Raw genomic sequence first — 27,111 nt, 5'->3', positions numbered from 1 at the left:
CCAAGCTGTCGTCGCTGGTCCGAGGCCTCCATCAACTGATGTAGTGAAGAGTGCTCCTCAAACAATCCTGCATATCTATCTCTGACCCCCTGGTGGGCTCTACATCTACATACAAAGTGATCCTCAGTCTCCACCTCCTCGCAGCACAATCTGCATATCCGCTCAGCTCTGGGAACCCGTGCCGCTCTCCCAGCCTCTATCTCTAGCTGATGTGATGAGACTCGTAGCTGTCCAATAGCAATGCGAGAGCTATGTGGCATGTATACATCCATGTACCGCGGTCGATGTATAAACCCATCCCCTGAGATGCTCATAAAGTGGTCTCTGTAATACAGCATCTTCGGTGGTAGTGGGCTCTCTGGTGCTGTCCATGTCTCCTGTATGTAGTGCTGCCATATGTCCTGTCTCATCACTCTGTTCCTCTCATTGAGACAGAGGTAACCCGTGGAGCAGACTGATCATACTGAAAAGGTGGCAACCGCTCAATGTCTATCCCATGATGTGAGAACCACTGTAGCATCTGTGCATACCAAGATCCAGTGTGTCCAGCCTCGGCCAGCTGTCTGGATGCCTCAAAAGCTCGGCGGGATAATCTCTCCGTGGGCATCTTCCTCATCCTGTATATAAAGGAGATCGTCTGGAACAATGTCTCCACTGCCATAGGTGGTGCAGCAAACTCAGCTCGAACAATGTCATGCGGGACGGATGGTTTGCTGCGTACCATCCTCGAGAGCATCAAGATCTGTGGTCTCTCCAGTTGTACCCATGTGGAGGCTGCAAGCCCTGGTGCCCAAACCGTTGCTGCATACATCAAGGCTGGTGTCACTAATGTATCAAAGAACCACCCCTTCATGCGGGGTTCCTGAAAATGTGCCTGATGACACTGACGCTCAAGGCCAGCAAGAGCTGCATACCCCCGGGTTACTCTGTCTCGGACTGCCTGAGCCATGGAGAAGCGTCCAGCTGAGCTAGTAAATGTGATGCCAAGGTAAACATAAGAGAACACCACCTCGACCAGCCCTCCTGCTAATGTGAGAGTAGTGTGGCTCCTGACTGCGGGTGAAGTGTGGAAGATCATAACCTTGGTTTTCCCAAGGTTCACTGTGAGCCCCTGCTGTGCGCAGAAGTCATCAAGAGCCACAAGGTGTCTTTGAAGCCCAACCTGCGTGTCAGATACCAAGACGATGTCAATCAGCATAAAGCATAACATGGACAGTAATACCACCCCTTCATGCGGGGTTCCTGAAAATGTGCCTGATGACACTGACGCTCAAGGCCAGCAAGAGCTGCATACCCCCGGGTCACTCTGTCTCGGACTGCCTGAGCCATGGAGAAGCGTCCAGCTGAGCTAGTAAATGTGATGCCAAGGTAAACATAAGAGAACACCACCTCGACCCGCCCTCCTGCTAATGTGAGAGTAGTGTGGCTCCTGACTGCGGGTGAAGTGTGGAAGATCATAACCTTGGTTTTCCCAAGGTTCACTGTGAGCCCCTGCTGTGCGCAGAAGTCATCAAGAGCCACAAGGTGTCTTTGAAGCCCAACCTGCGTGTCAGATACCAAGACGATGTCAATCAGCATAAAGCATAACATGGACAGTAATACCTGATAGCTCAACCCCAGAGCCTCCTCCCTGTGTGATGTAATCGACCACCTCATCAATATAGAGCCCAAAGAGCGTGGGGGAGAGCGGGCACCCCTGCTTCACACCAATGGTGCTAGCAACTGTGTCGGACAAGCCTCCTGGGCATCGGACTCTCCCAAAGACCTGCTCATATAGCCTGTATATGCCCCACATCATGTCTGAAGGTATGCCTAGTGTCTGTAGTCGCCGAAAGAGGCGCTCTCTGGGCACAGTATCAAATGCCTTGCGGAAATCCACAAAGCAACAATAGAGCCATTGCCTCCGTGCCTTGGCTTGATCAATCAGGCACCTCAATGTAAAAATGTGGTCAATGGTCGAGAAGGCTCGACGGAAGCCTGCCTGGCCTGCTGCTCTCAATCCCCCAACCTCTGCATGAGTGCTCAGCTCTGCCTCCAAAACTGCCCCGTATAGTTTGGCCAATATATGGCCAATCATGATGGTCCTGTAGTTCCCGGGGTCTAGTACATCTCCCGCTTTATGGATCGGCACAATAGTGTGCATCGTCCACTCAGCCGGAAACCCCTCTGACAGAGCTCTGTTGAAGAAGAGATGAGCAAGAAATGGTGCCAATGTATCAATAGCATAGATGAGATGCTCTCCCTGTAATCCTGTATGATCTGTCGCCCGTCCATGTTGGAGTCGGCATATGGCCCTCCTAACCATAGGTGGAGTGAAGAAGGTGGAGACTGTGGAGCATGGCTCTGTGGGCTGTGGTATAGGGGGCTGTGCAGGCACATCATAAAGTCTCTCTGCATATGTCTGCCAGGTCTGAGGATCGGCAATAGGTGTGGGAGGACGGGGCTCTCTGAGTCTCCTCCAAGCAGCAGCCAGCAGCATCTCTGCTCATGAGCATGTGATATGTGTCCCAATACTGAGCCTCCTCATAAGCTCGCCGCTTACGGCGGGTGAGAGTATGCATCCTCCTGCCTGCCTGCCTCTGGGTGATCTCCCCGCGAGCCCTCTGCACTCGGAGACTGCGGTAAAGGTTTCTGCACTCATCATCATACCATCGGTTCTGGGGCATGCTCCCAGATGCAGGTGGCCGTCCTGTCTATATGTGGTATGGGAAACTCCTCGCGGCTGCGGAGTGCAGTACATGTGAGAGCTGGGAGGTGAGCATGGCCATAGGTGCCGATGGATCTAAGGCAAATAGCTGATCATGAACATGATAGTCGTACACCTCAGCTAGGTCCTGAGTGAAGTGAAAAATAGTGCGTGGTGGCTGTATGATGGGTGGGTGGGTCTCCAATAAGCTCCTGAAAGTGAGGGATAGGTATGTATGATCCGCCCCAATGGGGCATGGTGGTACGGTGAAGTGAGACACCATATCTGCTGCCTCCCGGGATCCCATCACATAATCCACTGTACTACTACCGCCTCCCACTGGAAAGCAAGTCAACCCACCTGAATCTGGCCACTGAGTCATCCCGTTATAAATAACGAGATGGTGTCGGGCCCCAAGCTCCAGCAAATGTTGCCCATATCCAGTGCTATCAGCTCCTCTGTCAGCGGAGATCCGAGTGGTCCCTGTATCCTCTGTAGCTAGCGGCTCTAGTCTCAAGGGATCCTCAAAGTCATAGATCTCGCACTATCTGCTCTGAGTCCGTGCATTGAAGTCCCCCATCAAGAAGACTTCTCCCAGTGTCGAATAGTGTAGGATCTCCTCAGATAAGACAGAGTATGGAGACTCACTAGCCTCTCCTCCACCCGGCTCCTCGGTGGTGGCAAACCACGACCCCTTCGGAGGAAAGTAGCAAAGGGCAATATAAATCCATATGGTCTCCGAGAGGTGTAAGCTAATCCACATGTATCTCGCCTCCGAGTCTCATGCCACGACTCGAACATGCTCATGTAACCCATGCCTGAAAAGCACTGCAATACTTCCTGAACCTCAGGAAGTGGCCTGTCTCATCCCCTGTCGGTGAGCTGACTCCCATTGATAACCCTCAACCCGTGGTAAGCCCCTCTCCGGGCTCTCATGTGTCTCTGTCATCAACATGATATCCCGGCCCTCCATCACCTCCTCAAGTCTCCCTGGATGTGTCCATAGGACTCCATTACAGTTCCAAATTGCTATGTGTATCTCTTTGTCTTCATGTTGTTTCCTCCGTGTCTCAGGCCAGATGGCGCTATTCGACCCTCTTCCCATCAATGTAGATGTGACCATCCCTATAATGTGCCTTCTTCCCTTCTTTGCGTGCCGCCTTGATCTTCGGCATGCATAATCTTCTGTGCTCCAGTTGCATCCATGTGAGATCATCATCGAAGTAGATGGGGTCCCCTGGCAAGCTCCTCAAGATAGCCCGTCTTCTCATAAAGCTCATCCTACTCTCCTCGTCCGAGAACTGTAGCACTAAGGCCTTGCCTTTGGTGGAGTCCTTTGGGGTTGTCCTCCATACTCTAGTGAATGGGAGCGGCTCATCCTCCTTTAGTCCTAGCTTGGTACATAGGTTCCGCATGGGCAAGGCTGCTGTCCAACCCAACGCTCCCTGCTGTCCAGCCCTGCCAGTCCTCAAAGAGAGAGAGAAAACATGCTCAATCCAGCCCCGCCTCCTAGAGAGAGAGAGAGAGAGAGAGAGAGAGAGAGAGAGAGAAATTCGTGGGTGGGCCTGCTGCTGTGCACTGCCCTGCAGTCTGCCCGCCTGTGCTCCCTGCTGACCAGCCGTCAAGAGAAAGCACCCAAGTCTCAGCGTACCACCCTGCCCGCCAGGCGCCAACCAAAAGCAACACAGTTTGCTGGCCCGACCAGCCTGCCAGCCTTTTTGTAAGGAGGGAGAAGAAGGTGTGCTGTTCAGCCCTACCAGTCCTCAAAGAGAGAAAGAAAGAAAGAAAGAAAGATTTTATTAACGTCTTCCAAAAGACCGAACTCGGCCTATGAGACAAATCACTGTACCTGTGTGGGGTATCTTTTGTCACCCCAACAAAATGAAAAAGTACTGAACTAAAAAGCTGAATCTGGGTGTGCAATAAGTACAATGAGTGGGGGAGGTGATGGAGCTCTACTACTAGGAGAATGCAAAGCTATATGCATGGAGTATACAATCATGATATGCAACCTAGCTAGCTCCATCCTGTACCATACTGGGGGGTATAGAATGGTATACATCAATGAAGGGGGTGTCCACAGCTCCCTGAAGAACATGCCTGGGTCTGCTTTGAAGCAAGCCAGTCGCTCGCACCCTCTCTGTGAAACTAAGCTCTGATCTCTGTCATCTCTCTCTGGTATAGGCGTGGTGTCCAAAAGCCAGGTGTCCTCTGTCTCCTACGGGCTCTGAGTGTCTCTGCTCTCTTGAGAGTAATTCCCTGCTGTGTAGGGATTGGGAGTGGGGTGGATCTCTGAAAAAATTTAGAAATCTGTGTCTGTCGTCCCCCCTCTGGAGCTGTCTGAGCCTGTAATGATGTCTCTCTGTGACGCTGTATGTCTAGAATGAATCTCCCCAATATGCGCTGGTCTGCTGCCTCAAAGATCTCGCATAGGGAATGTGGCTGTCTGAATAAAATGGGATATCTCTCTCTCATGGCTGTATATGCTCTGCATCTGCATACATAATGCTCCTCACTCAGCATCGGCGATGTATGATATCTTATATCCCTCTTATGGCACTGGATGGAGTTAGACATAGATCTGCATAGCATGCTTGCACTACCCCTTCAGCATATAGAGATGCATCTTGCCTTAGCACTCCATCCACATCCCCACCTCCCTTATATTGTTTGTATATGGGCTCCACTGATCCATGATGATTCACAGTTGTATCCAGACACATGCACACTTTTTCTTTTGTTTCTTTTCTTCCGATGACCGGAAGAACACAGTTGTATTATTTTTTTGTCTCATAGGCCGACTTTGGCCTCTCATAGACGTTAATATATCTTTCTTTCTTTCTTTCTTTCTCCACCTCCTCTCTGCACAATCTGCATACCCTCTCCTCTCGAAGGATCCGTACTGCTCTGCCAGTCTCGATCTCCAATCGATGTGATGAGACTCTAAGCTAACCAATAGCCACTCGGGAGCCGTGTGGTAAAAAGCCCTCCATGTATCTAGGCCTCTCTATAAATCCACATCAGTGATACTCATGAAGTGATCTCTGTAGTATAGCATCTTCGGTGGAAGAGGCTGTCTAGGTGATATCCATGTCTCTCGTGTATAGAGCTGCCATAGGTCCTGTCTCAATACTCTGTTCCTCTCACTATGAGAGAGACGGATATGTGGTGCATCCCTGTCATATTGGAATGGTGGTAGATGATCCATGTCTAGGCCATGCTGTGAGAACCAATGTGTGACCTGTGCATACCATGATCCTCTGTCTCTTGCCTCAGCCAGCTGTCTAGATGCCTCAAAAGCTCTGTATGACAATCTGTCCTCTGGCATCTCTCTGAATCTGTCTAGCAGGCATATAGTGTGGAACCATCATAGGAGGCGCAGCAAACTCTGCTCGAATAATGTCATGAGGTACTGATGGTTTGCTGCGTATCATGCGTGCCTTCATGAGGGCCTGTGGTCTCTCTATCTGTGTCCACCAATGGTGGGTAGCAAGTCCTGGCGCCCATATAGCTGCTCCATACATCAGTGCCGATGTGACTAATGTGTCAAACAGCCACCCCTTCATCCGGGGCTGCTGAAAATGCGCCTAGTGGCACTATCTCTCTAGCATAGCCAATGTTGCATATCCCCGTGTCAATCTGGCTCTAGCTGTGCTGAACCCATGGTGAAGCACGTGGCTGCTGCAGAGAAGGTAACCCCTAGGTACACGTATGATGTCACCACCTCCACCTGGCGTCTTGCAAGAGTGAATGTCAGTTGACTCCTACCCTGTCTCGATGTATGAAAGACCATAACCTTGGTTTTCCCAAGGTTCACAGTAAGACCCCTCTGTGTGCAGAAATCATCGAGTGCATGTAGATCACTAATACAATATCATCAGCATAAAGCATAATATGTACTGAGGTACCTACTAAATCAACTCCATCTCCGCCTCCCCGTGTAATGAAGTCAGCCACCTCATCAATGTATAACCCAAATAGCGTGGGGGAAGGTGGGCATCCTTGCTTCACACCAATGGTGCTAGCAATAGTCTCGGACATACCTCCTGGGCATCTGACTCGCCCAGAAACTTGCTCATATAATGCATAGATGCCCCATGTCATATCTGCTGGTATGCCAAGAGACTGCAGGCGCTGAAAGAGCCTCTCTCGTGGTACTGTGTCAAATGCCTTGCGGAAATCCACAAAGCAGCAATAGAGCTTTCTCTTCCTCACTCTAGCCTGATCAATCATACATCTCAAAGTGAATACATGGTCAGTGGTAGAGAAAGCTCTCCTGAAGCCTGCCTGCCCTGATGAGCGTAAACCTGCTCGCTCAACATATAAGCTAAGCTCTTGCTCCAACACTGCACCATAGAGTTTGGCCAACACGTGGCCAACCATAACCGTCCTGTAGTTGCTCGGATCGAGCATATCCCCTGTTTTGTGGATCGGTACAATGGTGTGCATCGTCCACTCCGCAGGCAAACCCTCTGCTAGTGCCCTGTTAAACAGGTGTGCAAGAAAAGGAGCAAAAGAATCTACTGCATATATGAGATGCTCACCTTGTAGGCCCATATGGTCGGCGGCCCGTCCATGCTGTAAGCGGCGGATAGCGTCCTTTACCATCGAGTGGGTAAAGAAGCTAGCTGTGGTAGGTTGAGGCTCATGTGGCTGAGGTATAGGTGGCTGCTGTGGGGCGTGGTATAGGCCCTCTGCATATGTGTGCCATGTCTGTGGGTCTGCAATGGGTGTCGGTGTCCGGGGCTCTCTGAAGTGCAGCCATGAGATAGGGCTCTCTCTACTCATGAAGAAATAGAAGATCTCTAGCTCCTATATCTCTACGAAGGCCCGCCTTTTGCGGCGAGTAAGTCTCCTCATCTCTCTCCTGGACTCCTGTTCTGTGATGGCTCCCAAGGCTCTCTGTATGCGGAGCCGTGAGTATAGGGCTCTGCACTCGTCATCATACCACCTGTTATGGGACATAGTCCCAAATCTCGCAGGCTCTCCTGAGTGGACACGATGTGGGAAGCTCTGTAATGCAGCCGTGTGTAGGAGTGATGCCAGCTGGGCTGTAATGGTATCCATAGGTGCCAGTGGATCCATGAGTAGGATCCATGAGTAGGAGCCCATCCTCTACTCTCCCAGTGTATATGTCTACCATGTCATGTGTGAAGTAGATGGTAGTGTGTGGCGTCGGTATGTGAGGGGCTGGTGATACTGGTGGCCCGGCTAGTGAAAATGCCAAGTATATATGATCTGTCCCAATAGGACGAGGTGGGATGGAGAATGAGGTAACAAGCTGTGATGCCTCCAAAGACCCCATAATGTAGTCCACCACCGTGCCTCTGGTCCGTGTATGACCCCCATGTGGGAAGCATGTCAGCCCTCCTGATCCCGGCCATTGTAGCATCCCGTTATAAATAATGAGACGATGCCTGGCTCCCAACTCTAGTAAGTGGTCCCCATAATGTCCTCTGTCTGGTCCAGTGTCCTCTGATGCCCGACTATCTCCTCAGGGTGGAGGATCTCCATGTCATCATAGTCATACACCTCACAGTGTCTGCTCTGTGTGTGGGCATTGAAGTCACCCGTAAGAAATACTTCCCCTAGTGTAGAATAATGCATGATCTCTTCTGACAGACAAGTGTATGGCGAGGCTCCTGTCTCCTCCTCCTGTGGCATGTCCTCTGTAATGACATAGGAGGATCCTGATGGAGGAAAGTAACATAGGGCTATGTATATAACCCTGTCCTGTGAGAGTTGTAAGCTGATCCACATGTATCTGGCCTCTGCATCCTGTGCTACCACTCTCAGTCTCCCCTGTAGCTCCCGTCTGAATAGAACTGCTACTCCCCCCGACCCTCTCGAGGTACCCTGGCGTGTGGTCCTCCTGTATGCTGACTCCCACTGGAATCCCTCTACTCGAGGTAGCCCTCTCTCTGGACTCTGATGTGTCTCTGTCAGAAGTATGATGTCTCTCCCCACCAGCCCCACCTCCTAGCAAGAGAGAGAGAGAGACATGGCAGTTCAGCCCGCCAGTCTATTGCACAAAAGAAAGGGCCCTGTGTGTGCTGCTACCCGACATGTAGCAAGAGAGGAAGAGAAGCCCGTGGGTGAGCCTGCTGAACTATACGCTACCTTCAGTCTGCCCGTCTGTGCTCCCTGCTAACCTATGCGCTGCCTCCAATCTACCCGCCACCCTCCAAGTGGGGGGGGGGGGAGAGAAAGAAAGAAGATTTTATTAACGTCTTCCAAAAGACCGAACTCAGCCTATGAGACAAATCGGAGTACCTATATGGGGTATCCTTTGTCATCCCAACAAAATGAAAAAGTACTGAACTAAAGTACTGAGATAGAGAGAGAGAGAGAAAGCGCTTCAGTCCTGTGCGCCCTGCTAACCCACCGTCCAAGAGAAAAACACACCTCCCCATGCTACAAGCCCAACCAGCCCGCCAGTCTCCTCTCGAAAAAGCATACCCCTAAAGATGCAGCTGGAGCCTCCCAAAAAGCATGAGAGAGAAAAGCATGTCTCCCAAAAGTAGAGTAGCCTCCCAAATTAATTTTTGGGCCACCAAAGGTTATAAAACCTTCTAAATTAAATTCTCTTTGTCCCTTTCACACTTGGGGTTGTCCACACATGGGTTTCCTTTTTAACTCCAAACTAATGCCATTCACACTGTCCACCATGTCCCCGTGCACAGGGTCGTGATAGGAGGAGTGGAGCAAGAGTGGACACAGGGTCGTGATAGGAGGAGTGGAGCAAGAGCGGACAACAACGGAAGACGCTAGAGTTGTGCATCATTAGCTGCTCCGTACTTTAAAGGTGTTGGGTTTTATGCTGTGTATGCACCCAGAGGAGTGCTAGTGATCATCAGTAGATTACTGGGGCACTTTTTACTTCAATTAGTGGAGGTTTTTTCCCCCAGTTTAGTTCAGTTTCACTTATATGCAGTTTATAAGTGTTTTGGTCCACCCGGCACATTTTATGGCCGGACATGTGAACACTTATCTTTAGGGTCACTATTATGTGGCTATTGTACTTCACTTTTATCAATCAAGCATACACTGAAGTCGTGTTCTCTCTCACTGTTGGTTTTCCACGCTTGCTTGAAGCTCCTGTAAACCCTAACCCTAATACTGCAGCACCTTCATTTGGTATCAGAGCATTGAAGCTCTGCCCTGCTCTGCCCGTTACCTTTGATACTGCACTGCTCCGTACATGTTATCGCCTGTTTCCATCAACTGAAGGTACAGTCGCACAGCTCCGTACAGTGTACCTGCACCAGTCCGTACACACTTGCGCAGGGCAGTACTGCTCCGTACATCTGTGCTTCCGTACAAGACAGCGCCGCCTTCAGTACCCGTACTGTACCTGCAGCGCACGTGTATACTGTACCTGCTTCGAATGACTGCGCCTATCAGCGCCTGTACCTGATACGTACATCTGAACCTGCAGCGCACGTGTATACTGTACCTGCTTCGAATGACTGCGCCTGTCAGCGCCTGTACCTGATACGTACATCTGAACCTGCAGCGCACGTGTACCAGTTCGAACTGCAGTGGTCGACTGTAACTGTACCCGTGGTACCTGCCTGCAGTGTACCTGCATAACCCGACTGTACCTGTCTGCAGTGTACCTTCACAGTACCTGCAAAGAATATCCCAGCAGTCGCCTTCAGCACTGAAAAGTACAACTCGACTGTACCTGCACAGTACAGTCAAATGTACTTGCTCTTTTTGTGGACTGAACCTGCAGGAATACCACAAGCTAATCAGTCATTCAGTGGTAAGCATTAAAATTCAGTTTTTGGGCATTTTTATTTTCTCTGTGAAAATATACAGGCACAACAGGCAGATTTTCTAGCAAGGAACCATACAGGTTTTTTGCACAGTTTGGGTGCAGCAAATTTGGGCATTTTTGGGGCATTTTGGCATTGTGTACGCCACTTGCTGCTCTACTCAGTCATTGGTGCATTAAGCTGCACATTCAGAGGATTGAGTGCAGGCATATTTGGGTGAACTGTATTCAGTGGAGTACAGTTATTATCAGGGTTTCTGCTATTGGGTTTTTTGGTAAACAGGTACAACATTGTGCGTAAGCATAATGGCAAATCAACAGCAAAGTGATGTATTCACATATTTGTCTAAGGAAGACAAATTGGATGGCACGAACTACTCCTTGTGGAGTTTTATGCTGAAAAATGTGCTTGTGGCAAAAGGTCTTTGGGATTTTGTTAGTGGTGATGAACCACGTCCAAGTCCATTGGCTCCAGAGACTCCTCCCCAAGGGGGTGCTCGTGGACGAGGACAACAGGTACAGGCTCCAGGACAGCCATTGCCTGTTCAAAGAACAAATGCTCAAAAGACATGGGATGCCAGGGATGCACAAGCTTTGTCACTCATTGCATTGTCAGTACAGAGGTCCATTATACCTCATATTCGTTCAGCTGGCTCTTCACAGAATGCATGGGTGACTTTGGAGCAGATGTATGCTGCTCGTAATGAGGCTAGGATCTCATTTTTGAAAAGAGAGCTGGAAAATCAGAAAATGAATGAAGGAGATGATATGTCTAGCCACTTAAACAAGCTGCAGGATTTGAGAGAACAACTCATCAATGTGGATGAGATTATTCCTGAGACACAGCTTGTGTCCACCATCTTGCACTCTTTGCCAAGATCTTACTTGGCTTTTCATACCTCTTTGAACCTCAGCATGAGGAATGCTGTTGAACCCCTCAAGTATCAGGAACTTGTTGCTCTCTTACTACAAGAGGAGCAAATGAGGAAGAATATGAATATGAACACAAATGCTGAACAAGCATTTACTACAGGTCAAAAGGGGAAAGGAAAAACTCAGCCAAAGAGTGCAAATCAAAATTCAGGTGATGGTGGTTCTTCACAGGATACCAATAAAAGTGATGGACAGCCCAAAAAGAAGGGCAAATGTCATTACTGTAAGAAGCCAGGTCACTACCTCACGGAATGTAGGAAGAGGATTGCCAAAGAGAAGGCAAAGGAAGCTGGGATGTCTGTTAATGATGCTTCTAAAGCTCCTCCAGAGACTGCTTCTTTTGTTGAGGACAGGGATTACTGTTTTTATACATGCAGCTATGATGCCTCTTGGTCTTCACAGGCACTCAGTTTGACAGAGCATGCATGTACTTGGTATTTTGATAGTGGTGCCTCAAAGCATATCACATCTCGCAGGGATTTGTTTAGTCATGTTGGCCCTACCCCTGTTGGCAAAACTGTTCAGTGTGCCAACAATGCTTCATATCCAGTTCGTGGCATTGGGGAGATTCAGCTCACAGCCATTGATGGCTCCATTCTCCGCCTTACAGATGCCTTATATGTACTAGGGATAAAGAAGAATTTGTTGTCCATTTCTTCTTTAGCACATTGTGGAATGCAGGTCCATTTTGATGATGATAAATGCATGGTCAGAGACAAAGCTAATGCCTTGACCTTGATGCTTACTGGTACATTATGTCATGGACTTTATCAGTTGGATGCATTTCAGCCAGTAGATCAGTCTGCTTATAATGCATTCACTCTTACTCCAGCTATGGTTGATGCGGAGTTATGGCATGCTCGCATGGGGCATGTAAATTTTGGTAGTCTTATGCTTATGCAGCGACATAACATGTTTACAGATCTACCTCTCATGGAGAAGCCTCCAGATCACATTTGTGAAGGATGTATTTTGGGAAAAATGCACAGGTTTTCCTTCCCACGTGATCAAGCTCTAAGAGCAACTGCAAAGTTGCAACTTATACACAGTGATCTTTGTGGTCCCATGCAGACAAAGTCATTAGGTGGTTGCTTCTATTTTGCAACATTTATTGATGACTTCTCTCGTATATGCTGGGTCTATCCTTTGACACAGAAATCACAGGTATATGATGCATTTTTGGCCTTTGTAGCACTTGCTGAAACAGAGTCAGGATGCAAGGTGAAGACTCTCCGTTCTGACCGAGAGGGGGAATATATGTCACATATGCTGAATTCCTTTCTTGGGAGTAGAGGTATAAAACATCAGTATACTACTCCTTACACTCCACAGCAGAATGGGGTTGCAGAAAGGAAGAATCGGTCACTCATGGAGATGGCCAGATGTATGCTAAAGGCAAAAAGGCTACCACATATCTTTTGGGTGGAAGCAGTCATGTGTGCTTGTCATATTTTGAATCGATGTCCCACAAAGGCATTGGTTTCTATTACTCCTTTTGAGGCTTGGCATGACCGCAAGCCTTCTGTATCGCATTTTCGTATCTTTGGGTGTCTTGCATATGCACACATACCCAAAGAGTTGAGGAGGAAGCTGGATGATAAAGCCACAAAATGCATTTTTGTTGGGTATAGCCGTGAGAGCAAGGGCTACGGTTATATGACCCACTATCCAGGAAGATATTCACTAGTCGGGATGTGATTTTTGATGAAAAATCAGAAATATCCATGGCTGGTTATGAGGCAAATCAGGCTGAAAATGATGTGTTTGAAGGTCTACTACCGATGGAGTTTCATTCCACAGTTGGTGATCCAACTCATGAGGGTACAAGACAGCCAGCAAATGATGTAGGTGGTGCAGAAATTCAGCAGCCAAATGAGCCAGAAGCTGAACCAAATATGGGGCAGCAGGCACCACAGGTCAGACTTATACCTAGATGGTATTTGAGGACATTACAGGACAGCCATTTAGAGGGTCCTCTTGCTGGTCATACTCGTAGGGAAACAAGGACCAATGAGCATGCACACATCATGGATTTGAATCTGGTTATGGCAGCCAGTTTACAGGATGATGATGAGCCTGATTCATTTGTGGATGCACGAGATAATGTGCATTGGAACAAAGCCATGCAGGATGAGCTTGATTCTACTAAAAAGAATCAAACATGGGATTTGGTTGATCTGCCCAAAGGCAAGAAAGCAATTGGTACTAAATGGGTCTATAAGTTGAAAAGACATGCAGATGGATCCATTGACAGGTACAAAGCCCGTCTAGTTGCAAAGGGCTATGCACAGAAGAAGGGCATTGATTATGAGGAGACATTTGCTCCTACATCCCGTATGTCGACACTTAGGTGTGTCATTGCATTGGCTGCACATCGTGGTTGGGTTGTTCACCAGTTGGACATAAAGACTGCATTTCTACATGGGGACCTCGAGGAGGAAGTTTATGTATTTCAGCCCATGGGTTTTGCAGAACATGGTCATGAGGGGAAAGTATGCAGGCTGAAAAAGGCCTTGTATGGTTTGAAACAAGCTCCACGAGCTTGGTATGCAAAAATAGATGCTTTTCTACTCACTCAGGGATTTGTGAACAGTCCATCAGAGGCCACTCTGTATGTAAAGAAAGAAGAGACAGATCTGCTGGTCATCAGTCTTTATGTGGATGATCTTTTGCTCATGGGATCAAATGATGACAAAATTGCAGCTTTTAAGGAGATACTGCAACAGACATTTGACATGTCTGACTTGGGGCTTGTACATTACTATTTGGGCATACAGTTTGTGCAGGATAACAGAGGCATTGGGTTGTTGCAATCACGTTATGTTGCTAAACTTCTGGAGAAGTTTAAATTTCAAGATTGCAAGCCTATTAGTACTCCTATAGAGCCTGGGATGAAACTGTCTCTACAAGATGACAGTGTTTCCTTTGATGCCACTACATATGCTCAGGCTGTTGGGTGCCTCATTTACTTGTGTAATACAAGGCCAGATATTCAGTATGCAGTCTCTCAGTTGAGCAGATTCATGCACAGCCCGCGGTTGTCACATTGGCAAGCTGTGAAGCGTGTATTCCGTTATTTGCAGGGTACCTTGTCTCTTGGATTGCTTTATCCTGAGGGGGGTGACATGCAGTTATACGCTTACAGTGATTCAGATTGGACTGGTGATTTTGATACCGGACATTCCACTAGTGGAAATTGTTTCTTTCTTGGCTCTTCATGCATTTCTTGGCTAAGCAAGAAACAGACCACAGTGGCCACTTCGTCTTGTGAGGCAGAGTACCGAGCAGCCTACACTACTACTGTTGAGTGTGTTTGGCTGCGTCGTCTCATGACTGATATGGATATTTCAGTGGAGGAGCCTACACCTATCTATACTGATAGTCAGAGTGCCATTGCTGTGGCCAGGAATCCTGTGTTTCATGCTCGCACGAAACACATTGAGATTCACTATCATTTTGTTCGGGAGAGACTCCAGGCGGGAGATATCAGTCTGATCTACTGTCCTACAGATCAGAATGTGGCAGACATCTTCACCAAGGCATTACCACGTCCGAAATTTGAAGCATTCCGCAATGCTTTGAATTTGTTTCCTTTTGGTGGATGATGTACAGTGATCACATATCACTCCAGGGGGGTTTGTTGGGTTTTATGCTGTGTATGCACCCAGAGGAGTGCTAGTGATCATCAGTAGATTACTGGGGCACTTTTTACTTCAGTTAGTGGAGGTTTTTTCCCCCAGTTTAGTTCAGTTTCACTTATATGCAGTTTATAAGTGTTTTGGTCCACCCGGCACATTTTATGGCCGGACATGTGAACACTTATCTTTAGGGTCACTATTATGTGGCTATTGTACTTCACTTTTATCAATCAAGCATACACTGAAGTCGTGTTCTCTCTCACTGTTGGTTTTCCACGCTTGCTTGAAGCTCCTGTAAACCCTAACCCTAATACTGCAGCACCTTCAAAAGGAGAGCAAACTTTCAGCTCTTATGAGAAAAAACAGCCAAAAATAGAAGGAGCGAGTATGAGGTAGGGGGAGACGAGGATGGCAGTGGTAGCAAAAAAAAAGGACAAATTTTATTTATTTTGTTGAGATTATTATTTTTTTGGACTGTAATAAAGGCAAGGAGGTCATGAAGGGAACGAGCTTGAAAAAGAAACCTTATGGAATGTGGGGACATGCCGGAGTGACTAGAGACCATATACTTTTCTTCTTCTTTCTCTTTTTTTTTTTTCTTTGGAGGGAGTTAAGGAGAGGCACCAGGGCGGTACACCTTAATCCTAGAGCCATTAACCAAGAGAAGGTGGCCATCCAATGTGCAAAGTTGCACAACACCTTGAGGAAGGATCTAGTGGACCAAGAATGTCTCTTCAAGCTAGAACCAACTTCTTTACGTTGAAAACGGGAAGCCATGGGAGAGAGAAGAGAGAGAACAAGAGTATTTGCACGACTCAATGCTCATGGTTTGATTGTATAATCACAAAGTACAATGTGTTTTTATAGGCCTGGAAGTAGCCTTATCTTTTGACACACACATTAGACACATGTCTCACATAAGACATGTGGCTACACTTATCTTATCCAGATATAAGGGGTGTTCACACCTAAGCAAGAGTTCACACACTCATACATATGAACAAGACTTAAACACACATTTAAGCCCTTTTTAGAGGCTATTCACACACACACACACACACACAGAGTGGTTCAAACACGGGATGGTACACACATATGAAGACTCTGAATACCCAACAATCCCACTTCCGAGTGAAGGAGGTGAGACCCAACACGAAAGAAAGGCACTACCTTCTAACCCCATCACATGTTGTGTCAGAGCCGACTCATCATAATGTAACCAAGGCAGCAAGGCCAACACTTTAGTCACCCACCTAGCTCCTAACTGGGATAAGGATAACCCAAAGACTTTTAAAACTAAAGGCACACACACACACAGAGATAAGTACAATCAGATTTTAGGGGCGCTGCCCAAGGCACAGAACCCTTATTGACTCTCACACACACAGAGACAGCTAGTAAGTCAGTAGGTCGGCAACCAACAATGCGGTCCGCGTCATGAGTTCTAACACTCTCACCCCTGGTAGTAGTTGCGATTCCCCTAGCTCCTACAGAAGACAGTCCTCATAGATACCAAGTCACAAGGTGTGGAGGTGTTCCTCAGAGTGGCCTAGTCCACAAAGTGGTCGGTTGGGAACTGACTGAACCATTTGTCACAAGAAGCCGGTCCAATCCAATACAAATGGTGCAACCAGCCGGTACATGTGTACCGGCAGGTACAAAGAAATACACAAGGTACAGATCACATCAGCCATTAGGCACAATACATACAAACAGCACATAGTCGGGCCCAGCAGGTACAATAGTACACAAGGTACTACAGGTACAAATGCAGGTTCAGCCCCATATACTTCAGGAAGTACATGAGATACAATAGGCAGCGGCAACTATGGTTCCCAATGGGTGCAACAATATAGGTAGCTGTTGTATGGCTGTCACAATCCTCCAGAGCTATGACATGCGGGAGGATCTCTAGGCTGTTGTCTTGGGAGTATGATGGACGCACTCATGGGAGGGTGGTAACCCTAGTGAGTGTTATGTGAACTCATGGAAGGGTGATAACCCTGGTGAGTGTTATGTGAACTCATGGAAGGGCAGATGATCTGGTGAGTATTTGGATCCTGCATGGACAGCACCCATGGTCGGAACTACCGGGGATACCTAGACACCCCATTGACAGTATGTGCACACCTATCTGGAACTAAGGTGTGCACACTTAACTTTATTTAAATACTCTTTGTTTGCTAAAGTTTATGGTTACAGGTTCAAACTCATTAAAATCTGGGCAGACAAACTTATAAGATTATACGTAACTTCACATCAGGGTGGACTATTTAACATATCGAGGCCATTTATTAGCAATGGACGCTTGGACAAGCATAGAAGAAGCCCACAAGTTGCTAAGATGGGCTTGGGAATTCTTTTTTTGGGCTGGACCAGCTAATATTGGCATGAACATGACTTGAACGGTTGGCAACTTCACACGTGGGGCTGTAAAAGGACTGCCAAAGAGAAGGGCAACTGTTTTGCTACATGCAAGCAAGGCTAGCTAGAGTGCACGACAGGCATATGGGCTGGCTGAGTGCTTAGCAAGGCTGGACAGGCTGTCTATCTGCTGTTCGACTTGCATACAGGGCCCTAGACAGCTGGTCGACTTGCATACAGGGCTCCACAGGGCAGTCTACTTGCATACAAGGCATCTTAGGGCTGGTAGATTAACACACAGAGATCCCCGAAGTATTGGCTCAAAATATGGTATCAATGGAAAAATGATAATAATATTGAAAGAATGAAGCATGAAAGGGTCAAGATTCGGGGTTGCTGGTAGTTCCACTCCCACGGCAACACGAACCCCTTTACCCGCAGCACCCAAAGCCTCTCTAAAGAGAGCAAGCATTCAAGCAAGCATGCAAAAGCAGGCAATTAAAGATGCAACTAGGGAACTCACTAGGCTTTTCATCCAATGTGCTTTGTCTTTTCACATTGTGCGCGCACCACGATGGAAAAAGGCCATGAGGGCAATCAGCCGCATTGGATGTGAGTGGGAGGGACCCTCCTATGAGACCTTGCGCACTAAAGAGCTCAGAAGAGAGCAACAAGCAGTGGAGGTGGAGATGGAGCCATTAAGAGCCACTTGGAGCACGTATGGTTGCACACTGTTATGTGACGGGTGGTCAGATATACGCAAGAGGAATGTGTACAATATTTTGGTATCCTGGCTGAAGCTCACGCCCCCCTCCCTGCTCGCGTTGCCTGCACATCTGCGCCCTTCGCCTCCCTACCTGCTCGCCCCCTCGCCTCCCCTCGCTCCTCGCGCCTTCCCTTGCCCCCCCCACCTGCCTTCGCTGCTGCGCCCCCTCCCTCGCTGCATTGCCCGCCGCCTCCATTAGCGCCCCCCCCCCCGCCTGCCTTCGCTGCTGCGCCCCCTCCCTAGCTGCTCTGCCCGCCGCCTTCCTCACCTTCGCGCCCACCCCCCCCTTCCTTCGCGCCCTCCTCCCCTCTGCAGCGCCCTGTCCCCCCCCTCCGCCAGCTCGCTCTCCACCCCTCCCTCTTGCGCGCAGCTCCCACCCCCCCCCCCCCCCAAGGGTTTCTCCTTCGCCTCCCCCCCCCTCCTTTTTCTTGCTTCCGCCCCCAGGGGGTTTTGTTTTCCTTTTTTTCTCCGACTTCCGCCTCGCTGTGTGTAGCTCGTTTCTAGCAGGATCTCCGCCTTCGCCGTAGCTTCAGACTCTGATGGAGGCTCCTCCCGCCCCGCCTCAGAGGGACTCATCCGCAGCCCCCTCGCCCGCCCCTGAGGACACCCCCATCAGGCTTTCTCTTTCGCCAGAAGAGGAAGCGAGCCTCACCGCAGAGGTGGAACGCCTCCAGGCTCATTCCACCATCTGCCGTATAGTCGGCACTCGCCCCAGCAGAGGGGAGAAGTGGTCATTGATAATGGTAGCAACTGTCTCTATGGGACAGATGCTAGAGGATGAGTTCCACAGATTGTATGGACTCCATGTGCATCCCATAGCCTAGACTTGCTCATTGAAGATCTTGCCAAGATTAGGTGGATTGCTGACATCTTTGACACTGCGCGTAGCTTGGTGAAGTTTGTTACCAAGAGGCCCAAGGTCTTGGCAATGATTCGTGCCAATAGTGACCTTGAGCTTTTGAAGCCCTCACAAACCAGGTTTGCATATATGTTCATTGTGGTTGAGAGGGTAGTGAGAGTCCGACAAGGACTCATGCACACAGTGGTTAGTCGAGAGTGGATGAGCTAGGAGGACCATGAGCACCCGAAGGCAGTTGCTTTTGCACGCAAAGTGATGCAAGAAGATTGGTGGAAGGAGGCAGAGGCTTTATTGAGAGCTCTTCAACCAATCTATAGTGTTGACATGGAGGGCAGCACTCTTGGACTCTTGTACGAGTTCATGGACCGGATTGGAGAGGCTCTTAACCGATGCACTCTCTTGACAAATGAGAGGTACTGAACTTCCAACTAGTTGTTGCCTTCTTGTTGTAACTTGTAAGTTGTATCGTACTATGATCTATTGTAGCCTGTAGGAGTGAGCTAATAGCTTTGATCATTCATGGCTAATTTTCATGGTTGAGGACATTCGACGGGTTTGGAATGACCGCTGGGATTGGTTCCATAGAGCAATCCACACAGTTGCCCACATATTGCACCCTCTCTGGCGTAGTGAGGCCCAGTATATTAATGAAGAGTTGGAAGATGGATGGCAAGATTACATTCAGAAATGGACAGGAGGAGACGTGGAGCTCATGAGACGCTTGGAGGATGAGCGGTTAGTGTATCGGAATGCCAGCCACACATTTGGTAGACAGACTGCATGCATGCGAGAGAGACAGCTTCAGCCAGTCTTATGGTGGGAGAAGTATGGGATCAGTAGCCCTCACTTGGTGAGTACAGCTCTAAAAGACAAGTCTGTTATTTACATAATACATTGATCAATGATGATTATACTTACAAAGTTTCTCTATTTTAATGGCAAAAACGCCTCGCCATTCGAGTCCTCTCACAGGATTGCAGTTCGGGTCCTGCTGAGAGGAACTGGAGCACATGGGCCCTCTTCCATACAAAGAAGAGGAACAGGTTAGTCTACTGCTTAGTTGGAGCGGTTGGTGTATTGCCATTGCAATCTCCGCCTAATTGAGCAGTCGGGCAATCCGATACAGCCTCATTAGGTCAATGTTGATAAAATCGACATAGAGAAGATGAAACATGTCCCAAAGATTCCTCACGAGGAGCGCGGCATATATGCCATATTGTATGAGGAGTTGATGGCACCTGCTAGTAGCATTATCAATAGGTGCTAGTACTAGTGCAGCAGCTGAGACGAGTGCGGCAACTAAGACAGCATCATCCTCTTCTGAGAGTGACATTGAGTCTACCGAGGAGAGTACTGATGAGGACATCGAGGATGTTGAGGATTGAGTGCCCACTTAGTAGTGCCCACACTCCATATTGAGGACTCTAGTCTTTGGGGCTATCAAGCTCCTCTAGTTTACTATTTGTCATCATTCATGCATGACTGCATCTTTCAGGCTTCAGCATGCTTTACTTTGTGTATTTCAAACTTCAGTTTACTTTTTTTGTTTTAGCTCAGGATTTCAAACTTTTTGTGATCACTTTGAGTGCCATTATTGAGTAGTTGCCATTATTGATGATGAAATCCAGATCTTGATTCTTGATGTTGCCAATTTATTTATGCCAATTGGTCAGTGACTCAGTTGGGTGCCCACTGTAACCGGGTCACCCAGATTCTTTAGTTTTAGCTTGTAAACATGTTTAATGTGTAAATGATGCATGTTTAATATTGTTTTGCATGGACGGCAACATATTTTTAACATATTATAAACCTATATATAAATTTTGAGGCCTGTACCCCCCCTTTTTGTATGAAACATTTTTGAAACTTCTCGAAAATGAATGAAACGTTTATGAAACGCCTGGCAACTATGAGCACAAGGGGGAGACGGCGCCGGCGGCGACGCAGTGCAAAGGGGAGGGGGGGGGCTCACTCGATAGAGTAAGACATGGTACGGGCATTACGAGTTTCTCGTATTACCTTTGGGACTCGTGAATGCTCATTCCACGTTTCTATCACAAAAAATCAGCTTGGTAATTCTTACACCCCATGGAGTGGCAAAGACAAAGAACGGATCTATTGTGGAGGTGGCTAAGGCCATGCTACAAGAATATGCAGCCTTGCTTTTCCACCCACCACCCCTAATTTCCCACCAACAAAGATCTGCTAATAAAAACCTGAGGGGAATGCCACTCTAGGAACATCTTAACATGTAACTAGGTGCAAGTAAAAATGCACGTTTGGACGAGACACATGCCCTTATGCAAGTCTATACTTTTTCCAGCTCAATTATTTATAAACCATGGAGACTCCATAGAAGACTTGACGTCCATGTTGCATGAACGTCACATGGGATATCTCGCTGGTAAGAGGAAATAATAAGCAGTTGACTCCTGAGTCAAGTGGCGCCATGTGGCATGCTGGGCACAGCACGTGCCAAATGGCATGGCGGGCGCCCAGCATATAACACCATGTGGCATGGCGGATGCTTGCCACATGGCACTAGTGGTATGGTGTGGACACCCACCAATGGTGCCACACTGTATATCACATGGCACAATATGGTGTGAGTTTTATCGAGATTTTCCAAAACTGTCACATGCACGCCCGTGCCATGGCTAACCCTGTGCAGGAACAGTCTTAATCCTTGATTAGTGTAGCAGTTACGACAGCATATAGCGTCAGCATCAGTAGAGTAGCAGAAGCATTAATGATGGCTCTAATGATTGACAATATTTCAAGGCACTAGCAAAGACTAAAATAAGCAAGTGTGACCAGAATAACAATTTGCAAAAGATTGTAAGATAAGCTGCCATACCCCACAGCCTCCTTGTGGTTGGTGGATCATGATTCGAGCGTTTGGCATGGCAAAGCGTTTTCCTTTTTCTCCACCCGCTAATAAAAGTGCACCCTGACTAGCTGCAATCCCAAAGCATACAGTTTTTACCTTCGGTTTTATCTGCAGACACACAAGAAAAAACTTACTGTATTGCTTCCAACTAAAGCTACACAACATAATGAACTCAACAAACACCAGGCTGTTGTGCAATCTTGCTTGCATATTAGGTGGCACGATGCTAAAAGTACTTAAATAGCCCTCCAAGAAGTGATTAGACAATCTAAATAAAAGTAAGCCACCAAAGAAGAATGGAGTTTACAAGGGGAGAAAAAGTCTTTTATAAAAGAACCTAACCATTAAGACAAGAAAATGCCCAAAGCTATTTCCTAGGTATTGAGGTCCATTCACAATGCTTATAAAAAGAAATATAGGTGCTGGGGATAGTTTAGTAGATGAAGAAGTCACCACCTAGTCTTCCAAACGTGCAGACAATACGGAATACTTAGAATACCTAGTAAAGTGGAGGTACAAGCTAGAGAAAAGCTCAATTTGGGAGAAGGTAAACAATTTAAAGAAGAGATGCTCTAATACTGCTTCCAAAGACGTAAACTTTTCTTGGGGGAGGAAGAATAAAATGTCATGTATTTACAAGATTTCATTAAGGACAGGCATGTAATTAAGGAATTACATGATTTCATTAAGGAAAAGCATGTAATTAAGGAATCTAGAGGACTAGGTCACATCTTCCCCTTTACTCATACAAGTGTCACATGCACCAGCCTCGACACTCAAGTGCATGCCCAGGAATTTCTAGAAGACTTAAGAGATTCACCAAAGGCAAATCACGCCCTTCTAACCACGTCCCCCTCTTTCATCACCACCTCTAGCTCTCACCTCCAAAGAGGTACGTGTGCCCACAGATCCACCCTGGAGATCTAGCCGCCCCCATGTCCCACCTCAACCCAATGGAGTCACCCTGGACCACCCCCACTAGCTGCAGCACACTCGACATCCAGGGGCCCAGGTCCACAACAGCCCTCCACAAAAAAGCTTGAGACTGAGGGGATTCTCCAGCGATATAGATACCCCCCTCTCTGCTGAAAACGTGCTCTTACGTGCGCAAGTGTGAAGCGCCCCCCACCCCCCCCCTTCTGCAGTCGGCCAGGACAAGAGTCGGCCAGCAACAACAGAGGGCCCCCACAACCAAAAACAAGGAAAAAAGACAAAAAAATGGGGAAAATGGAGAGAGCTCCGGGGCAAGCACACCCACAATAGAGGCCTTCACTGAGTAATATGGTACAAACAGGAGATGACTGCTCACACCCCCTCTCAGCTCCTGGATGTGGAACCAACCCCAATGAGCTAGAGTGGTGCCGGAGCATCACCTGAGGTAGAAACTTCGTGAAGAGGTCCGCCACATTGTCCTCCGTGGAACAATAAACAAGCAAGATGTCACCAACCAAAATCTTCTCACGAACAAAGTGAGATTGTATCTCTATGTGCTTGGTCCGGGCATGGAAGACCGGGTTCCGACCAATAGCTATACAGCTCTGATTATCGCAATGGATGACCGTGGGTTCCTTCTGTGGAAACCCAATCTCGCCAAGTAACCTCCACAACCACACAACCTCGCAAGCAACACCACAAGCAGCCTAGTACTTTGCCTCTGTAGAAGACAAGGCAATAGTTCGCTGCCTCTTGCTGGTCCATGAAATAGCTCCTGAGCCAAGGGTAAATCCGTAGCCTGATGTAGATCTCCTGATGTCTGGATCTCCTCCCCAATCTAAGTCACTCCAACCTTGGAGTCTGACTCCATCCATCATTCCCCCCTCTAGTGTCATAGAAGAGTCCAAGATCCTTCGTACCTTGCAAATACCGCAAGACCCGCAATCCTGCGTCCCAATGAGTCTTCAAGGGTGTCTACATGAATGAGCTCAACAACCCCACTGGAAAGCTCAAGTCCAATCTAGTGTTGAGCAACCAAATAAATGAACCAACAAGCTTTCAATACAAGGAGGTATCAACCTGCTCACAAGGATCATTAACTATAAGTTTGGTGTTCGGGTCCATCGATGAAGAAATAGGCTTGCAGTTCTCCATCCCAAAGGTCTCCAACACCTCATGAACATACTGCTGAGAAACAAAGAACCCCATTTGGGTCTACCAAATCTCCAATCCCAAGAGGAAATGGAGTAAGCCTAAGTTGGTCATCTCAAACTCCTTTGACAAGGCAACCTTCGTCACAGTTATGTGCTCCACATGACCGCCAATGAGAATGAGATCATCCACATAAAGGATAATCAACGTGACCATACCATGTGCCCGAAAGAGATACAAGTTAGGATCTACAATCCCCTTTGATCCCAGAACCTCGAAGCCTGGAGGCTGCTCAACATACACCTCCTCCTGCAAGTCACCATTATGGAACGCAAATTTTACATCCATATGATATACAGGTCACCGCTGAGAAGAGGCAAGGGCAAGAACGGTCCGAATCGTCGTCATCCTCGTTGTCGGTGCAAAGGTATCCTTGTGGTCGATGCTAGGCCGCTGAGCATAGCCCTTAGCCACAAGTCTATCCTTGTGCTTGTCCACTGACCCATCAAACGTATACTCGGTCTTAAAGACCTACTTGACACCAATGACTGACCGTTATGATGGCCTCGCAACCAACTCCCAAGTCTTATGGCATCCAGTTCAACTTGCATGGCTTTCCTCCGAGTCTCCTGGGAAAGAGCTTCCTTAGGGGAAGTGGGCTCTTTGTCCTGAATCATACGACAGAGTTCACCTGTAACAACTCCTCTGATTGACTTTTATCACGACCTCTGTGCGATCTTCGAGGTCCACTCGGAGAGATACTCCATAACACCTGACTCCCGAATGGTGTCTAACAACCACTTTGGTACTTGAACAAAACGTGGAGCCTCTTGCTGCTGCTAGGGTTCATCTCCAACCTCAGGCTCAACCTCTACAACTAACTGAGGCTGTCTAGCTGGAACAATAGATTGGGAATCATCCTCATACTCATATGGTTCTCCAAGAAGTGGTGGCTCATCAACAATGGAAGCTGGAACATGCTCATCAAAGACAACATCCCTGTTGACAACAACCAAGCTTCCACCTCCGCTTCTTTGGAATGTGAACATAGGCATCACTCCCAAACACACGAAATTGGGAGACATCTGGTTTCCTGCCAAAATAAGCCTCATACGGAGTCATGTTTTTTGGTACTGAAGTCGTCGGAGATCAGTTGAGGATATGGACAGCCATAGCCACAACCTCTCCCCAAAGCACACGAGGAAGATCACGATACTCCCAACACCGTCCTCACCATCTCCACCACATTCCAGTTCTTTCGCTCAACTACTTCATTCTCTAAAGGCAAACCTGTACTGGCCAGCTCCCGCTTGATGCCATGTTCCGCACAAAACCACACAAAAGCATTAGAAGAGAACTCCCCTCCTTTGTCAACCCGAAGCGTCTTCACCTGCGATCCAGTCTCCTCCTTGAAAGAAAGTGAAGCAAATAAAAAACACAGATGTAGACCCAACTACAAGACCTGTAAATGCTGAAAGCTGATGTTTATTGTAGAAAACTGAGCACGAGAGAATCCCGTAGGTGTTGTACAATCGTAAGAAGCAGAAGCAACTGCTAATGACCTCAACTAGATGCAAAAGAATGAGATAAATTGGGGGAAAGGGGGTCAGCCCTTATATACTCCCCCAAAGTGCTAGTCGACCAACTGTAGCAAGCCGACATTAGGACAGTAGCCTAAAATGCTATAAAAATGGTAGAAAAATGCTGAATAATATCTGCTAAGATATGTCATTGCAAGGCCTCATATATGGCCAATACAAGCATGAACATGGTGATGTAGACCATCTGGAGATGATATAATTCAACATCTCCTCTTCAGCGCCAGATGTCAAATCTCCATAGGATCTCCTCGTAGAACGCTCCTGGAACAAGACTCGAAACCTATGAATAAACCAAACAAACATGAAGGGGGTGCAGGCCTGACTCACCTCCCAACCTTGACAGCCGTGGGCAAGCCCACAAGTCTCAACCTCGTAGTATGACCCTCTTCCTCATGAAGGTGAGTCTCTCCGTCTCTCCTGCAAACTGTAGGATGAGGGCTCGCTTGCGTGTTGAGTCTTTCCCGGCTCTCCATGCTTTGGTGAAGGGGAGAGGGTGCTCTTCCTTGTAGCCGAGCTTCATGCATAGAAGCTGTCCATCTTTCTCGGGAGTGGAGTCGGGTGTCTCGGCTATACCTGTGACTCGAATGTTGAGGCGGCGGGCATGCCTCATCTTCTCCTCCTCAATGGTGGTGTGAATGATTTGGTGTTCTTCCCTTTGAGTCTCCTCCCTCGCTTCTTTACGGATGTTCTTCTTCACCACCTCAACCCATCCTGACTGCTTGGCTTCGAGTTTTCCCTCCATGTCCTTTGTGATCTCCTTGGAGATCTCTTCTTTGATGGCCGTGAGAGTGTTGTCACCTTCTCAGTATTCTTGATGGCTACCATTTCCACTTTCAATGCACTCACCTCCTCCTTGAGTGCCGTGTTCTCTTGTTCGAGGTTTGTGACCCGTGCTTCAAGAGCCATGATGTGCCGGTGTAATTTGTTCTCCACCTCATTGAGGTTGGAATCGGATGTCTTCTTGTTCTCCTTGATTGGTGCCTTCATTGCCGTCTCGAGGGCCTGGAGTTTCTCTTGGAGACTCGGGGCCATTCCTCCAGAGCACTCTGCAGTCCTTCCCACACGCAGGGAAGAGAGAGAAAGAGAGAGAGAGAGAGAGTTTTGTTGCTGCCTTGGGGGCCTGAGCAAGGGTGGATGGGGAAAGGTGGCACGCCAGCACAGCGAACAGTGAAGGCGCAGTGGGCGGAGAGAGAGAGAGAGAGAGAGAGAGAGAGAGAGAGAGAGAGAGAGAGAGAGAGAGAGAGAAAGAAAGAAAGAAAGAAAGCTGTATTAACGTCTACTAGAGGCCAAACTCGACCTATGAGACAAATCAATGTCCAGATGTCAATGTCCTCTGGGTGTCCAAAAAAAGAGAGGACAAAATGAACATGAAATAAACTATGAAATTATTGAGCTAGTGGGGGGGGGGTGATGGATGGAGCACTGATCACACTGATGAAGAAGGACAAGGAAACCCAGTTCATGTGGGTCAGGCGCAGCTTTCCCAAGAGGTGAAGCTTGTACATTGCT

General features: G+C 48.0%; 1 protein-coding gene across 1 annotated transcript in view; it reads right to left on the bottom strand.

Annotated features, from left to right (window-relative positions):
• The window catches only part of CLPP6 (CLP protease proteolytic subunit 6), a 63,874-nt gene that overhangs the window by 33,583 nt on the left and 3,180 nt on the right, over window positions 1-27,111 (bottom strand). The window contains exon 4 of the mRNA XM_086821711.1: window positions 21,884-22,024. Coding sequence (XP_086677837.1) covers window positions 21,884-22,024 — 141 coding nt within the window. The remainder of the gene's footprint in view (window positions 1-21,883; window positions 22,025-27,111) is intronic.

Source organism: Cibotium barometz, chromosome 27 (genome assembly GCF_041138505.1).
Source record: "Cibotium barometz isolate CiBa-2024 chromosome 27, ASM4113850v1, whole genome shotgun sequence".
In the NCBI taxonomy this organism is placed as follows: domain Eukaryota; kingdom Viridiplantae; phylum Streptophyta; class Polypodiopsida; order Cyatheales; family Cibotiaceae; genus Cibotium; species Cibotium barometz.
Note: the sequence above shows the minus strand (reverse complement) of the source record. Positions and strands in the feature narration are given on the sequence as shown.